Consider the following 18454-nt stretch of genomic DNA (forward strand, 5'->3'; position numbering starts at 1 on the left):
CGCTGACCGGCGCTGACAGAGTCGGCTGCCAGTGATTGCTATTAGAAGACTTGTAGTTGCCATGTTCTCTCCATGTAAGCGTAACTGTGATTGATGCTAACGTCAGAGTCAAAGTCACAGTCGGTCACAGTCACATTGCGACTGACGGTCAGTCAGTCTGTCTTGGTGTCGAGCCCCAGTATTACTGTTTGACAGTTAGGTCCTCTTTTTGTGGGGCGCCTTCTCTGACGAGAGGACGGGTCTGTTTTTTGTATATCTAGCTGGTCCTTACCAGCGCAGTCTTTCTCCGGTCCAAGTCCCTTGGGGCTCGGGACCACATTATACTCTCTCAGATTTGAGACTTCCCTTTTCGTCGCCTCCTACGATTCGCTGGGTCGGATAATATCAAAGTTAAATGCATGGAAATGGGATTCCAACATGTAAATTAGCCGTAGATGGAACTGGCTCAGAAGTATTTGAAGAGGACTTCTGTAAGGACGGGAATAAACCGGAATGGATGGACAGTTTCAAGATGATGCAAGTGCGTTTTGAACTACGAGACATATAAATTCAGTTGATACTTTTATAATAGAAAACATAACATAACTATTTGTAGGTACTGATATAAGTCATAACTTATAAATATCATCTATATATGAACAAAATATGAACACATTCAAGTTTTCAGTTGTTGATATAATTTGTTAATTTCCTTACGATTGCACAAAACCATCTATGCAACTCATGACATGCATGTGGTAATTATTACGTGGCTTCACGTTCTGAGATAACCCATACTTAAATTTGATACATTTAGATTACCTAACTACATGAGAAGAGTGAGCATGAAAGTGTATAGGAGGTTGTTTTGTGCACGTTGATAATATTAGATACCATTACTGCCACGCCAACTCCGATATCCTTCTAAGAATGGAACAGACATATGTAGCTTCTCCCATTCAAGTGAATGTTTGATTATAGGGTTTCGGAAATGACTAAAATAAAGCCTGAATAGTTTAAAATTAAATATCAGTCTACAAGTGTTATAAAATTTACTTCAAATTATTCAAGATATGGAGTATGATACCATTATCATGTTTCAGGGCCAGGATAATTTCCTGTTGACTGAATAGTTACTTACAAAATGTGTGCATAAATAAATTAGAACAGAAAATAACGTTTGGCTGTCTCAGCTGACATAGAACACAGGTCGTCCATTGGTGGGTTGCACAGGTCTGAAGTTGTTCTCCATGTTGCTGTCTGCCGAACCTAGGAGTCTGAACTTGGCGAGCTGAAAGAAAAAACGCCCCATCGGTGTACGAGTCCTCTTGTATGAGACAGACGCACAGAAAAGTTTTTGACTGGAAATCAAAAAGCTCCAGACACTTTTGACCATGAATATGAAAGTGTTCTTTGCTATTTTGCATGTCTCGTTGCCCTGCAGGGAGAAATCTGCTACTAACAGCTTTAACGAATAAGAGACACTGCATCTGAGTCAGTAATTAGGGTAAATTGCTGCTAGTCCTTGCCAGCGCAGTTAATTTTGGTATCAGGTCCCTTCGGACCCCATGACCATATTTTTGTCTTCTCGAACACTTTCAATTATTTTGAAATGGGGCCTCCTCTTTGATGAATACAACTGGTCACTCACTCTCTACTGGGGTTATTGCACCACATGCATTCCTGTTATATATTTATTTAATCATTTACTTATTCTTTGTTTATGTAAAAAAACCCTGTGGTTTTAGTCCGCAAGCGAACTATACCAATTGAGCGGCCGCCACTTGTCGGCGAAGTTAGTGAGGGGTGGAGTCCAGTTGGGTCCGCTGGACACGGCGGTCACTGATGGGCCTATTGTATCCTGCCCCGGGTGATAATGATGATGGAGAATTCGGTGGAATGAAGATTGGCAGGGGAAACCGAAGTACTCGGAGAAAACCCGCCTCAGCGCCATTTTGTCCTCCACAAATTCCACTTGACCAGACCCGGGATCGAACCCGGACTGCCGCGGTGGGAAGCCAGCGACTAAACGCTTGAGCTATGGCACGGTCCCTGTCGGCGAAGTTAGTACCAACTTTAGCGGATATACGATGGTCAGCACAAAGAATACCCACGGCCGTTAATTTCTGTTTTCTAGACCAGAGCCGCTATTTCCTTGAAATAGTTCCTCAATTATCCTCACAAGGCTGAGTGAACCCGTTCCAGATTCACTATTTCTCAGAAAATCTGGTAGCGCCGGGAACCGAACCCGGACCTCTGGATCTGTAGGCAGGAACTCTGACCACTAGACCACAGTTGTTATGATTCTAGAACACTGAATGGCATTAGGATGACCAGTGAATAAGAACTGGGAAGGTTGCGGACGGGAATGGTTAAGGCCTCATTTAAGGTAATCTGCTATTCCGAAATTTATCTGGAGGGAGCGAGGAAAAACGCGGGAACTCTCCGTCAGGAAAGCGAAACTCTGCGAGGAAGTTTGAAATCAGGACCCCTAGAATATGAAGCAGCGGTACTAACGATTTACCGTAACATCAATTTGGCTGCTGTTGACTTCACTAATCACCAGTACATAAGACAGAATCCTACATGTGTAACATTACAAATTAATGTGGTCCAGGGGCTAACATTTTCACGGTTTCTAAATCTTGTTCAAACACACTGAGTACACCCCGTGGACGGGGGATCGATCAGTCGCAAGGTCTCTGCCTACGCAGGAAAACACAAGCACAGAGATTCGCAGACAAATACGTATCTATACCCCGAGCAGAATCCGAACCCATGATCCCAGTCGGAGACGTCAGCGTCTGACACTGGACTACCACTGTAATCTGCATGGATGGTGGACTGGATAAACATTAATAACTCCTTCTTGTATTCCGTTATAGATAAACCTGTACACCACATCACGATCCGTTTTAAGTAGCGATCTATATTATTTATGTCATCTACCAATGTCTGGCATCGTCAGCTCTTTCGAACAGTGCGTTTTGATCTTCATTACATAAGATTTATAAGGAAGAAATGCGAATGAACGTCAAATTCGCCAATCCACACCAAATAGAAATATTATTACACGCTCTCGTAGTGTAAGTAATCTTCTACCCTGAAAATGGAGGCAGTAGCTTCAGGCGATGCTACATTGAAGATGGAGATAACAAGTGATCACGTATGAGACTAACAGTACCATTACCCCAAAGACCACAATATAAATTTGTTTGTAGAGATCCATTGTTTCTTGAACGCAGAGTCACATATAACTAAATTTTTATTTCTGGAATCTGTTAAAATCAACCTGAACGAATAAATTTCGTTGAGTCGAACTGCATCTCAGAGCCATCAGTTTATGTTTCCCGCAAAACAGCCAAGTCGGAGATGTTGCCTATATTCGTGTGCCAGACAAGACGTGTACATCAGCGGTTCACAAAGTGCATTTTATCACCCTCTGGAAGGCCGTGGGATTATCTAGAGTGGGCTAAGCGGAAAAGGTGAGGCGGGGGACTCTCGAAGTGGGACCCTCCAAGAGCGTTGTTCGCTTATTTACGATTGAAGTGACTTTTAGACTAGACACTGGGGAACTGGTATCACGTTATCAAGCCCATCTAGTGCATCAAGAATATACTAAGGTGAAATAGTTACTTTCCCCGTTCAAGGAGTCCTACTGACTGTGTATATGATTACGGATCTGAAAAAGCGGCCAGGGACCAACAAAGGGATATACTGTTCTTGATGAATGAATGAATAACTCAATGAAATTGTTTTAAAAATAGTATTTCTTTCGTTGTTATTGTCTTCCTTAGCGGGTTGTGTAAAAGTTTAATCTGAAGAATGCTTTTTACAGTGTAGACCAGGAGACCTGAGGACGAGTTTAGGAAAAAAAATGGGCGGTGACCCGTAAAAGTTTGGGAACTGCTGGGTTCCAGGATTAGTATGAGGTTAGTAGGCAACTTCGCTTGTAAATTACAATGAATCTGGATTCTCACACGTCAATAAAACATTTAAATATGCACCTATTTGAAAATTAAAATTCACTTAATCTTCAATGAACTGCAGTATAAGGGACAATTGTTTAGTCTACTTTCCTAATTAGAAAATAAAGATAGGTTTAGAAGATCGCATTGCACTCAGCGAGTCTGCACACGTATTCACCCCTAACAATTTTAGAATGCATAAACAAAAATCTTTATTGAACTTGGTGTGTATATTACGACACGTGAGCCCATCTCAACGGCATATTCATACTTTCTTTCCGTGAGAAATATCAACATTACGGTAGCTCCAATTTCTGAAGAAAAAAAGTATTGCTTGGATCCTTGTACCAGTAAATATATCTTGTCGTATGAAGTCATCTCAACGGAATACTCCATAAAACCCTTAGAACAGTAATACCAATATTACTGACTCTCAAATGACTTACCATAATAACCGTAATATTAGTTAATTGCCTGAACCGATCGTCATAGAAACTGGTATGTATATCATGTCGCCTGAGGACATTTCAAAGCCACACTTCATAAATCCCTTCCATCAGTAACACTAGCATTACGACTATTCAAATTTCTGAGGCAAAATCCTAATATTTATTCAACACCTGCACCAATCTTCATGAAATTTGGAATATGTATCATGCCACCTGAGCCAGTCCCAATGATGCAATTCATAATTCCTTTCCATGAGTAACACCAACATTGTATCCATTAAAATTGCTGAGGCAAAACCTTAATATTGTTTGAATATCTGGACAAGTCTTCATAAAACTTGGTATGATTATCATGCCACATGAAGGCATCTCAGCGATCATTTCATAAACAACTTCGACCAAAAATACCAACATTCCAATCTCTCAGATTCTTGCGGTAATAACGACAATGTTACTTAAATGCCTGAACCAATCTTCATGGAAGTTAATATGTATATTATGCCACCCGAGGCCATCTCAATGGCTTAATCATGAATGCCTCTCATCAGAAATACAAACACTATAGCCTCTCAAAATTTGTTATGTCCTTCATATTACTCGAACGTCTGAACCGATCGTCACGAGGCTTGGCAGAAGGGTAAAGGTAAAGCTGTTCCTACGACCACAGTGCGGCTGTACGGCGGCAGCTCCTTCAGCTCACCTGGCCAGGAGACAGAAGCAGCGGGCTTGACGACACGATCCAAGTGACCACCTCGCTGCACGGTGGGGTTGTGAGGGAACCCAAGTATGTCACGTACTCCGATGGGAATGAGACGTCCAGCATCTGTAGTGGGAAGGGTGGCGTCAGGGTCACTTCCAACTCGGCGCCCACGACCGCATCCAGGAAAGGGACGATGACATTCAGGGCCGGGTTTGGCCGCTCACTCAGCTGTAACGTGAAGAGTGTGGCGCCTGTGTGAGCGACTGATAATAATGTTGTGCTTGGAATATTGGCAATAAACTTGCCTGGGAACAAACAAAAACTCTGCAGCCTTTAGTCCGCAAGCTAACTCTACCGACCGAGCTACCGCCGCTTGTCGGCGAAGTTAGTGTCATCTTTTGCGGATAGAGGGTGTCGCGTGATCAGCGTAACGGATCGCCACGGTCATTAATTTCGGTTTTCTAGACACGAGCCGCTACTTTTCCATTCAAGTAGCTTCTCAATTATCCTCACGAGGCTGAGTGGACCCCGTTCCAGACCCACTACTTCTCAGAAAATCTAGTAGCCCCGGGAATCGAACCCGGGGAAACTAAAGGAAATCACGAATAACCAGTTTGAATCATGTAATAGTAAGTAGCAAGCCGTGTACCCTCGTACTATGGGTCTGGTTGCAAAATAAAGACGTAGAAATGTAAATTAAAATATTCTTCTAGTGCTACGAGCTCTCTAACTAACTTTCATTTCACTTCTAAAGAGAAACTCATCTTGTAAAAGAATACTTGTAACACGAAATGTTGACCGGACAACATGATCATGCGCAGACAAATTGTGCTGCATAAACAGTAACAATTTACTTCGGACTTCAAATTATCGCTTAACCAAAATAATCACAAACTTCATTTTGATTTAATCTTAAAGAGAAATGATAATGTATAATGTAATAACAAAAATCTGTTATGGATACCGTCCTCGCTAAAAGTCGCAGACATCATGTCCCAACATGAAATTTTGAGCAAGGAATATATAAAAACTGTTAATTTGATTGTTACATGTTAATCCGAGACTGGATGCAATGCAGCGCGGATCGCTTCGAGTTTATTTCGATGTTTGGTGCACTTCCTGAATCTAATTCTGATAACTGCCGATGAAATGCAGCTTTAGACGGCTTTTCTCGTGTAGAATGCCACAAAGAGACCGCGTGAAGCACTTTTTTTCTTATTGCTAGTGGGGTGGGACTAAGTCCCTTGTACTGCGGCCACTTCTGGCCTATTGTACCAGCCCCAGACGATAGGTGAGGGTGATTGTAAAGCAATTGGTGGAATGAAGATTGGCAGGGGAAACCGAAGTACTCGGAGAAAACCTGCCCAGCGCGACTTGGTCCACCACAAATCCCACTTGACCAGACATGGGATCGAACCCGGGCCGCCGCGGTGGCAAGTCAGCGACTAACCGCTTGAGCTATGGCGCGCCCTAGCTTGAAGCACTTAATCTATTCGTTACTTCCATGCGTCTCTCTCTCTCTCTCCAAAAAAATAACCGGTCTCAGGATGTCAGAATCATATTACTACCTACCTGCCACTCGGCGCTACAGCCCTGGCTGAGCCTTGGTCTCCTCTACAACCAGTCTCCACAACCAATGCGTGCTGCCATAGGAATGGGTCCAAGCATGATGACCTGAGGCTGGCTGTTAGGTTTCTGAACAAAATTCTTTTTACAGGATGAAGTTTGTGAGCCTCATGCCCAACACCCAACCTTGGGGATCAGGGTATCTCTCTTAGTCTGGACTCTACCCTTTGACCTTTCCGGCATGGGTAACCCTTCTGGTAGATAAACTACCGCCGGCATAGCTCTCCAGGCCACAGAGTCCTACCACCACGACAAGGTGGAGACATCTTTTTTTGGTGGAGGGTTCAGGATCATATATTTAATGCGAAATTAAGACGTGGTAAAAGTACTATTAGAGTATTAAATTTTAGGTTTCCGAAAAAAGAGATACTTCATATATTTTCGCAGACTTACTACTCCCATCCCAGGCATATGTAAAATACTCGTATATCACCATGTAGTGGTTCAAGACTTAACGTCATTACGCCAAAATATCCAAGATGGTAGCCTTGCTGTTACGGAGTTTCCGTTTCGCTTGAAACCGTCAATCAAGAACTGTGTATTCTTCAAATATATGGTTATACACATACATGAGTAGTGATAGCATTGCTCCCATCTCAGAACTTCGCGCGCCTGCTATTAGATATTCTCGACGTTACAGGTTTCAAATTGCTTGAAGATGAGAAATATCTGCACAGTTAAGATGTGCATATGCCTGCTGAATTTGTAAAAGAGTTCTGTGAATTACTATCTGCGATAAGTATAACATCCATTTTGAATCAGAGGAAAGAGAGCTTTTGTTTATGACCCCAACAGGGAACTTTATTTTTGTACCTTGAAGAGAAAGGAGACCACTGCCAGGCCGTCTTCGTGCTTGAGTGCTTCGTCTTGGCTCCCGTACGATTTCTTGAAGTGTACCAAGTGCATCTCCATAGGAAAGCTGAAAGCAACAGCAGTGATCACAGAATCAAGGGACAGCTGAGTTATAAGAACACAGCACAAATTAACGCCAGAGTCGAAGATCAAATAAATGTATCAGGTATGTGGAGGGTCACGTGTTTCTATTAAAAAGACTCCGTGGCTTATTCCGCAAGCGGACTATACCGACCGAGCGACCGCCTCTTGTCGACGAAGTTAGTGCCAACTTTAGCGGATAGAGAGTGACGCGCGATCAGCTCAACGAATCCAGGTGGAGATACAGCCTTACGTCAGCATTAGATGGACCCCGGCTTCTCCGATATCCGCTGGATAGTAGGCGGGGTAGGTCCCTCTTGTCCACGTGAAAGGTAAAGTTGTACCTGTGCTTAACTAACTAAGCACTACGTCACGAAGGCGTATGGGGGAGCGGATGTACAGATCCACATTTGCTTGAACTCGGCACTAGTTGGAGGTGAGTGGTCATCTTCACGCCCACGGTACCCATTAAGGTGGGAATACACGAGCACGCCGCTGCTGTAATGCAACATAGATCGAACGGGATTTGCGACTTATTCGCTCGTGTGTACGTGACTTTGAACACGCGCAGCGCACGCCTCAAATGGCGCGCAGCGATCCGGTTCCTGTCGGTTTTTCTGACGAACACAAAGGGATTCGTTGCCTCAGTGTGGTCGGGTTCGGTTGCCATTTGTCTCGTGAAGCGCGCACGCCTCAAACATGGAGTGGTCAGAAGAAGATATTTTGGGGCTCATAGAGGCATAGAAATCATTCCCTGTACTGTGGAATCCCGGAGAAAATGATTATTATAAAAAGAACAACAAAAAAAAGTGACGCTTCCTCGTCTTCCATCGTCGTGTGGGGTCGTGTGGACGGCGAAGACAGAATGGAACTGAGGTGCTCGCGGCTTGCGCGCCCCATTCAGATGGTTCGTTGCGTGCGCGTCGCTTCTTCGAGGTGCACCAAATCACTCCGCGCATCAATGTAATGCCGCGTTACAGCCGAGGCGCGCTCGTGTATTCCCACCTTTATATAGGACAGGCCTGTCCAACTTCAAACAGTTTGTGATCAACTTTTTAGTGTCAAACCTGACAGTGATCTACCACCCCCTCCTATCGTCGTACCTTGCTTTAAGCAAAAATATTGGTAAAAATAACACGACACATGATGTTTGTTGTGAAAGCAACATACCTAGGTCGGATAAAAAGTAGTGGCAACAGCTCTATAGTTCTGAAATGACTTTATTACCTGAGTTAAACACACTTACATTCCTTCAATATAACCTCCCCCCATGTGAACCACCTTCTGCCAAATTTGTGGAAGGTGTCGTACACTACCAGTGCGTCCACTTCTGTTGATGTCCATCAGTTACCGCCCTACAGCACGAATAATCTCATCTCTAGCGTTGTAACGTGTCTCTCACAGTGATTCTTCCGTTCTGGTAAAGAGATCATAATCGCACGGACTCATATCGGGTGAGTATGGCGGATGTTGCAGTACCTCCCATCGCCAGTGGCAAGGAGATCCTTGACAGTGTCAGCAGTATTATCAGCCCTTGCATTGTCATGAAGGATTATGGGGTTCGTTGCCAATAAGTGTCGCCATTTTCTCCTGAGAGCTGGACGAAGATGATTACGCAGGAAATTGCAGTAGTAGGCAGCGTTTACTGTGGTGCAGTATCACTCCATCAGTGTCATATGCCACATTGACCATCGCCTTCACAATACTCTGTGTAGGGCGCACTTTCTTTGGACGAGGAGAGCCAGGATTTGACTGTCGCTTAAGTACGGTTCGTATGAGCGAGCCCAAGTTTCGTCCAGAGTGACGATCCTTCCAAGGAAGTTGTCACCTTCCTTATGGTACCGGTCCAACAAGTCCTGTGCAATTGCATAACGTTGCCATTGTTGCACCTCGGACATTGTATGGGGTACCCAACGCGCTGCAATTTTGCAGTATCCAAGAATATCGTGCAGAATGTGGAGCACGGTTTTGTGACATACGCCTACTTCAGCAGCTAACTCCCGCACCGCCCATCGACGATCGACATCCATCAAAGAAGCAAGAAGCTGAATTGTGTGGTTGTCAACATGGGGTCGTCCTGAGTGACGGCTGGCCTGAACGGCATCCCTCCCTTCACGGAACAATTTCACCCACCGTGCCACTGCGCGATATGGCAAAGCAGCATCACCACATGCTTCCCGCAGTCCCTGATAACAGTTTCGTACACTACAACCTCGTGCAACTTCAATTTTTATCCAGGAGCGTTGTTCTTGTTTGGTAAACATGTTGTTAGGGTGCTTGAACTGGGCTCCTGCACTTCAAGACGATGCACAATGCAACTCAATGAAACACAACCAGAGTCACTAACTGCACTACTTCAACTGAACTTCTGCTATCAGCTACAGACGGCGCTAGTGCCACCTGACGCACATCTTTCATGTTACAGCAGTGTTGCCACTACTTTTTATCCAACCCTTGTACCTTGAAAGTATAGACTTTGTTCGTTAAGAACAGAAAAATAGAAATGACTAATACATATTTTCTCTTAAAAATCTGAATATAATCATATTATATTACAAGTGAATTTACATGATTTCAAGTATAATTTTCTTATAGGCCTATGAGATCGACCAAAAATCGTCCCGCGATCAACGCGTTGGACAAGACTGGTGTAGGAGGTTGTGTGGGCCCCAGAGCCGGCCTGGACGACCTTGTCCACGTACTTAACTAATTAAATATTATTCCATGAAGAAGTACTGGAGAGTGGAGGTATAGTTTCACTATTCTTGACGCAGGCAGTAGTTGGAGGTGAATGGTCAGCTTCACGCCCTGACCGCTTTATTGCTGTGTAAAGAGCTCCCGGTACGCGTCGGATAAGAGGTTCGGTGGCTTCTGGAGACGGTCTGGACGCTGTGGAGTAGAGAAAACTCTCTAGCTATATGGAGCTAGTGGGGAAAGGAAAACGCGGAAGAAACTCTGACCGGTCCAGAAATGCAATCCAGGTGGTTCACCCATAACCTGGTCACTACATAGGACGAGCTATACCAGGATCAGACAGCTGACTTCATGAGCGTTGTAAGTCTCGAATACGCAGTATCAATCGCCTGTTTCGGAACTCGGATGTTATCATTAATGATGATGATGTTGCGCAATCGCAATGTTTTCTTCCTTCAAACCGAAGGTGACGTCGACTTAACCTAAACGTCTGTGCAAGTGAGGTACCTGACATTGCGAACTGTGTGTTCACTGCCGATCGTGTCACTGGAACCCCAGTGGAAGTGCAGTTGAGAAAAAGTGTATTCACCCTCGAGGGGTCCACCTGATATGGATGGCGTCATTTTCCACTTGCCCGACACTTGAACTGAAAATACAAACAAATCTGTTACCTAGATCTTGCGATCGTTAAGACCAAAAATGTATTTTCTGCCACATGAAGAGATTACCGCGTACTTGTGTGTCTGTTGTTTGTGAGGGTGAGGCTGTGGGGACGAGTCCTGTATCCATGCCAACGGAGCTGCTTCGACACCACCAGCCGGTACATGTCATCCGCCTCCAGGTTGATGGGTGACTGTCGTGCCCCACTGCACTGTGGGTATTCTAAAGGCCACACGTCGGGACCTGTACACAAAATATAAACAAGAAATCGTGCGATTTATGAGAATGTTTAGCTCTGACATTGATAACAGTGGATAAATACACACAATTCGGAGAAGTAACAGCTGCCAGAAAAATGGGGCAAGCCTCATACCTTCCCAGAATTGCTTCAATCACCACAAATCCTAATTGAGCAAGTATAAATTAGATCATCGCCGGTCACGATAGCCGAACGGCCTAAGGCATGAACTGTCTTCGCTCGCTCGGAAGCCGGGATCGCTGGTTCGAATCCCACCCAGGGCATGGAAGTTTGGTGGGTTTGTGTGTGTGTACGTTTTTACGTGTTTTTGTACAGTTAGAGAGGCCTTGCGACGAGCTGATCACCTACCCAAGGATTCCTACCGAATGTCTGAGATCTAGTAAACCGAAGTGAAACGGAGAGTTTCATGGAGGTTGGCCAGGGCCCAAATTGGGGCCTAACGTTTTATGTAAACCGACGTTTCATTATCAATTCAAAAAGAACTCTCCGCTAGTCCCTATCCTGAGACAGATCAATCTAGTTCATATCACTCCATCCTATTTCTCTAACATCCATTTTATTATTCTTCTCCCACCGACGTCTAGGTCTTCATAATCATCCTTCTTTCTCGATAAATTCCTATATGCATTCCTCTTCTCGCCCATTCGTGCTACATGCCCTACGTAGTCCATCATTCTTGACTTGATCATCCTAATTATATTTGGGAAGAGTAGAAGTTATGAAGCTCCTCATTGGAAAGTACTGGTCGCTGCCGATTTAATGCGACACACCTTAATTGGACGATAAACTTCGAAAACCATGAAACCCTCAGCAAAAATAGCGCCTGTCCCCAAGACAACGCGGAGACCGGATGGCTCCAGAATCAAGGGAGATGGTTTGGTTACAGCATCGCTTGAGATAATCTGTTCTGTTAACCCAGGTCAGTCTTGATACATCTGAGACGGAGGACAATGTCCGCGGGGGCGTGGTACCTGTCTCTCTAAGTGGGTCAATGTCATGGTTAGGGCTACAAGAAACCGGTTTATGCCTTCAGGAATTGCGCTTCAGTGTTCTACTTTCATGCGACCAGCATAACAGAAAAGGCATGAGTTTAATTAATTAATTATTCAGCTGCTTCACGCGAATCTTCAGCTACACTGATTAGCGCCGAATAGTGGAATAATTGCTGGATGACCGAATAATCGGGGTTCGTTTCCCACATTAGCCGGTAGGGGGGACCCCCTTCTCCTCTCCGCAGCGTTCAGCCTCCTGCACAATGGACATCGAGACTTATCCCCAAGCGATGAAGCAGCTGAGGCATCAAGCTGACGACTCACCTCCACTTATTTCCGAGATTATGAATGCATGGAGCAATCCCTCCACTTTTCCATATACCTTCATGATGTGATGCTTAAATATGCATAGGTATGTCACAAAAAGAAAAAGAAAAGATAACCCTGTAACAGGCTACATTTGCTAGACAATCGGTTCACAGATGGCGGTGAGCCTGACGTGCCAGCGGCCTTTTACCCCCAGGAAGATTCCTGGTACTCATTTCTGTTAGAGGCTGAGATGTCCCCGGGACCAAAATGCGGCTGGAAGGATTAGGGCAATAGAGGTTTCTGCACATGACGTAACTTCACTCTTACAGTATAACCGGAATTTAACCAAGGGCTGACACATGCAATCAGAACAAAGAGTAGAGTAAAATGGCTCATTTCACCGACTGTCGTGGTAGCAATCCTGCTCGCTATTCGCAAAGTGAGAGGTTCAAATCCCGGCCAAATGACCGGCTTTCCTGACTCGACCTTTTGTAATACTGACGCAGTACCTCCTGGGAAATAACTGCATTATGAGGAGCTTCACAAAGTTTACACTTTTCCAAAAAAATTAGAATGATCAAATCAAGTGTGATGCGATGGGCAAGGCATATAGGTGGCATGGGAAGAGGTTGAATGCATAGAAGGTTTTGGTCGGAAAGCCAGAAGAAAAGGGAGGTCTAGGAGGACCTAGAGCTAGGTTGGAGAAGGATAAAATGGGTCTTAGAGAATTCTGATTGGGTGGTATCAAGTAATTCATTCGGCGTATCATAAGAAGCAGTGGAGGGGTCTTCTTAACACGGTAATGAACCTTTGGGTTCTGCAGAATTCTGGGAAAATTCTTGAGTAGCTAATCGACTGGCGGATTCTCAAGAAGAACACAGCTTTGTGAATTTATTTTTTCCCGGGGAGAAATAGGGATCGCAAAGCCTTCACAGGAGAATACAAGCACAAAACAAAGCAATCCTGTATTTAAGCATCTTGTTGCATTACCATATCTAATATTAATGTAGTGTAGCAGTTTTGGCATAGTAAGACATCTGAAGATGGCCATTTAGGGCCGAAACATGTGTCGAAAGTGAAAGTGTGAGAAAGAAGGAACAATTTGTTACACTGTTGACGGACTTTGTAGTACAATAAACAAAACAAGTCATAAGCTTAGGTTCACATCCATGGCACATACGGGATTCGAAACCACGATCCCAATATTCGAACAATCGAAGACAGTAGAGTGCACACCTTAATTTCTTAATCGATTAGTAGATCTATTTAGCACGCTGCCTTCGCCAGACAAACAAAAATCGTGCGATACTAATCAGAGACCGTTGTCAGAACAAACCCATATTGTACTGTATTCACAGAACATACAATTCACAGCTGATGAGGCACGTTTACAGAATAAGTGTGCTGATGGCTGCTCGGTCGGGGCCCAGTTTACAGAGATTTCTCTTTCAAGCGATTCAGTAGTTGTGTGACTGACAGATGGCAAACGTAAAAATTCATACTCGTGGAAGAAAAATAATCTAGTCACTGGCTGACTAACCGCACGCATTTGAATGTGACTTTCTGCTTAGTAAACAAATGACATATAAGCGGCTTCCTTCGATTACATACAAATTACATCACGCAATTAGGTCTATAATACAGGGTGTCCGGATGAAAGGTATCCAAAATAAAATAATTATATCTCAGAGGGCATTTATTATGCACATTTATGGGTTACACCATTACAAGGGGAAACTATCAAAAATTTTTCTGCGTATATAACTTCCTCGATAAATTTCAATGGTGGCACGACAAATATCCAGACAATATTCGATCTCGTTCCATTTTACTTGAAGCATGTTTGGTGTTACCATAGCCACAGCGTCCATTATGTGGTCGATATTAACTTGGTAGACAGTGTTCTTTACTATTCATAATGTGTATGTATTAACAGTCTTCAAGTGCATACAATCCCATTTACCCCTTCTGCACTACACGTTTCGGCAGTATGCTGCCATCTTCAGGTATATCGATCCGTCAACTATTTCACTGCTTGCCTTTATATGTCCATTTACAAATAATATTAAATTTGTATACGTCCTTATATATTAATAAAGTTTATATATTTAAAACTTGTTAAAACCTATTATCAATGCAACAGGACGCTAAAATACAACATTATGTTCTTTACATAACCCCACAAGGAAAAATCCAGTGTGGTTAAATCTGGCGATCTAGGAGGCCAAGCGATTGGTCTACTTCTGTCGATTTATCTCCCAGCCATCTCTCTGTCCAGGTGATTCCTAGTATGGTGGCAGAAATGTGGTCGTGCCCCATCTTGTTGGGGGAGAGTTTGAGATGGTAATTTGAGCAACGCATACAGCTCCAGCATGTCCAATTATGAACGTCCGGTTACAGTCTCTTCCGAAAAGTAAAATAGTCCAATCAACTTGTCGTGCATTAAGCCGGTCCACAAGTTCACTTTGGGGCTGCCTCCCTCCAACTCACATGTCGATTTGACTGCCACAAATCTTGCAGTTGTGCCTGTTTAGAACTCCACTGATATGGAACGTCGCCTCGTCCGAGAAGCCCGCTTGGCGGAGGAAATCGTGTTACGCGTCAATTCTTTCTGGCATGTCCAGAGAGAAGTTTGTGCGTGTTACTTGTCACTCGGTTTTAGTGCATGAATCATTTGAATCTTGTACGCTACGCTCTTAGGCGAAGCCTTTTGTGTAGCACGCCGTGCATTGGTGAACGTGGAATTTGTACATAACTGCAAGCTAACAGCATGAATTAATTTGCGCTGACTTCACTGGAATGCCTCTCTAATCCGATTGACATTTTTTCCAGAGGTCCGTATCTTTCCAGGAGCTTTTGCACTCAACAGACTACCTGTAGTCCTCAGTTTGTTGTCCCAGAACCGAATGCTTTTCCGTATAGGAGGCTGGCGTCCATATTGCATTCTAAAACGGCGCTGGAGAGCCGTAAGAGATTGCAACTCTGCTAGCCACAACAGGCGTGGAACCTGTTCCTGTGCTGTCGACATCGCTACTGAGCTCGCCGAAGATCACCAGCTGGCCCATACGTGTAAGCCAGGCATGAAAAAAAACTTTTAAGAGTTTTCCTTTTCGTTAACATAAACCGGATATATGTATGAAAGTTTCCGAGATATATATTTTTTATTTTGGAGACCTTTCATCCGGACACCTTTTACTTGTATTATTCACAACAGGCCTGTAGCAGTTATCGCAAATTTGTGAAGTTCTCTTGTTGACTTTATACGCAATAAGTGGAAGACACCTATATAAATTAACTCAGTGATGTGAAATCTAAAAGTCATCTAAACAATACTAACATTTCAGTGCATTTCTCACAAAAATATACTGTGTCTCAGTTACGAAAATCAACCGGTTAATGATGTTCATTGTGAGAACTACACAAAATCCATAAGTGCACTGTGCTTCATACGAGAAGTTCTGGGAAGACATAATCGGCTATTTTCCTTTGATATGATATGAACCGCATAGAAAATGACGCATTCAACAATTCTATTGTTGTGTGCGTATTCCTTGCAGCTGGAACGTGTTTACCAATCCGTTGCCTAGCAACGATAGGACGGATAAGCACACAGACAGCAAGGTGATCTCAGAAGCCTACTTTTATGTTGTAGCTTATTTTAATTTTTTTTTTAAAGGAGGTTTATGAGATGACCTTGCTCTCTGACTCTGTATCCGTCTGTGTCTTGTCCATCTCGCTGTGTATCTTCCCAATTTGTTAGATATTTGAAGCTTATGAGGTCACCACCCTCGTTGGTGTCTCCACCTTATCGTGGTGAGGGGTTTGAGTATGCCAAGAAGCCTGAGAGCTATACCAGCGGCAGCGTAGCTACTGGCAGAGCCTCCCTTGCTGGACAGGTCAAAGGGTAGGCATCAGACGAAGAGAGATACCAAAAACCAAAAACTGATGCCAGAAGCAGCGTCATCAGTAGCGACTTGAAGCACAGAGCAAATGATGCTCGAGATGCTTCAAGTTCGTGGTTTGAACGGCTGTTGTACTGCAATGTGGAAAGCAAATGGAAAAACTACCACATTATCACTTTCCCTGGATATTCTCTTTCCAAAAACAGAGACACCATGTATGGGAACCAGAAGACGAGGAAGAAGACGTAAGAAGATGCTGGATGATCTTGGGGACAGAAGAAGATATTCTTATTCTCATTTGAAGGAGAAAGCTCTAGATCGCATTAAGTGGAGGAACGGTTTTGGAAGAGACTGTGGACCTGTCGTCTAACAGATTACTGATGAATGAATGAACGGGACCACATTGCTGTCTCTGTCTGTCTGTCTGTCTGTCTGCGTTTCCACCCCCTCCCCCTTCTCGTTTTGAGGATAATGAAGCTTACGAGATCGCCTTGCTATTTTTATGTCTCTGTATCCCCCATAATTTTACGTTTTCTATGCGGTTTGTGTCATATTAAATTAGGTAATTAGTTCTTCCAGATATGTCTTATTTCAAATAGGGAATATATACACAAAATTAATTTCCCAGGAAAGTACATGTTCTTTTCCAGTGTTTGTCTACATCTTTGAAACCCGTTTTAATCGCTGGGAAGCTTACCGTTATGCCTCGCGTAGCCGAAGTGCTTGTGTCCGGACAGTGCCCTGCTGTGCTGGTACCGGCTGTGAGTAGCGGGTTTCGGCACGTACAGGAGAAGCTGGTTGTTCGACTTCGGCTGCCACAGGCTGAACCAGCTTGTAGCCGGCGGCAGGAAGTCGCTGTAATGGTGCACCAGACCCAGGGCCGTTACTGCGCAAAAATGTGACGTGAATGGGATTCGAGGTTTCCACGGAGGCGAAAATTTCCTTGTGGCTTTCTCGGCTATGACACTCTTGAGCTTCGTCCGTAATTTCCAATATTTCGGAAGAATCTAATGCCCTCATCTTCACGGTAGGAGAGCGGTAGTTTAGAATGTGGTTCCCTACGTTCCGGAGGAATTTATTGCCTCCTTCTTGAGGGCAAACCTGCCTTTAGTTTCGTAAGTGCCTACCGAAATTTGAGGAATCTATTGCCCTCATCTTCCGGGTAGAACACCGTGTTGTTAATAATTTTTATTTGTTTAACGACGGTGTCAGTAATTCCTCTGTGGTCTAGTGGTCAGAGTTCCTGCCTACAGATCCAGAGGTCCCGGTTTCGATTCCCGGCGCTACCAGATTTTCTGAGAAGTAGTGGGTTTTAAACGGGGTCCACTCAGCCTCGTGAGGATAACAGAGGAGCCATTTCAAGTAAATGGAGACTCCGGTCTAGAAATCCGAGGTTAACAGCCGTTTGGATTCATTGCGTTGACCACGTGACATCCTCTATCCGCTAAAGTTGGCACTAACTTCGCCGACAAGCGTCGGTCGGTATAGTTCGTCTGCGGACTACAGGCCACGGAGTCATTAATTCAGAATATAACATCGAACGATTCCACAATAATGAATATTGAATTGTAAACGATGTGGAATGAAGGGCCCTTCGATTAATTTAAGAGATTTCCGTATTTGCCTGTCGAGACTAAGGAAAATGACGGAAATTTCAGTAAGGATAGTTGATGTCCCGGTCGAGATTCGAATCGAGAACTCTCAGAACATAAGTCAGAGACATGGCTTGTGCTAACTTGCTGAGTAACAAGCGTAGTCTCATAGTTGGTTATTAATGTTTCGTAGGAATCTGCTGCCGATCACAGTGGCCGCGCAGCATGAAATGTCATCGGCCGCTTGAACACTGGGATCGTGGGTTCGAATCCCACTCAAGGCATTATTGTGTTTATTCTGTGTTTGTGTTATGTAGCAGCCTTGCGACGGGCTGATCCCCCGTCCAGTGAGTCCTACCGACTGTCTTAGATTAAGCAACTGAAATGAAAC

At 44.1% G+C, this 18454-nt stretch overlaps 1 protein-coding gene across 1 annotated transcript in view; it reads right to left on the reverse strand.

Annotated features, from left to right (window-relative positions):
- Window positions 1–598: 598 nt before the first annotated feature.
- Window positions 599–18454, reverse strand: part of LOC111863527 (carbonic anhydrase 2) — a 28333-nt gene continuing 10477 nt past the window's right edge. The window contains exons 3-8 of the mRNA XM_033751101.1: window positions 17169–17357; window positions 11085–11252; window positions 10857–10995; window positions 7536–7641; window positions 5097–5324; window positions 599–1270 (exon numbers count right to left, since the gene is read on the reverse strand). Coding sequence (XP_033606992.1) covers window positions 1169–1270; window positions 5097–5324; window positions 7536–7641; window positions 10857–10995; window positions 11085–11252; window positions 17169–17357 — 932 coding nt within the window. The 3' untranslated portion in view covers window positions 599–1168. The remainder of the gene's footprint in view (window positions 1271–5096; window positions 5325–7535; window positions 7642–10856; window positions 10996–11084; window positions 11253–17168; window positions 17358–18454) is intronic.

Source organism: Cryptotermes secundus, unplaced genomic scaffold (assembly GCF_002891405.2).
Source record: "Cryptotermes secundus unplaced genomic scaffold, Csec_1.0 scaffold89, whole genome shotgun sequence".
Classification (NCBI taxonomy): Eukaryota; Metazoa; Arthropoda; class Insecta; order Blattodea; family Kalotermitidae; genus Cryptotermes; species Cryptotermes secundus.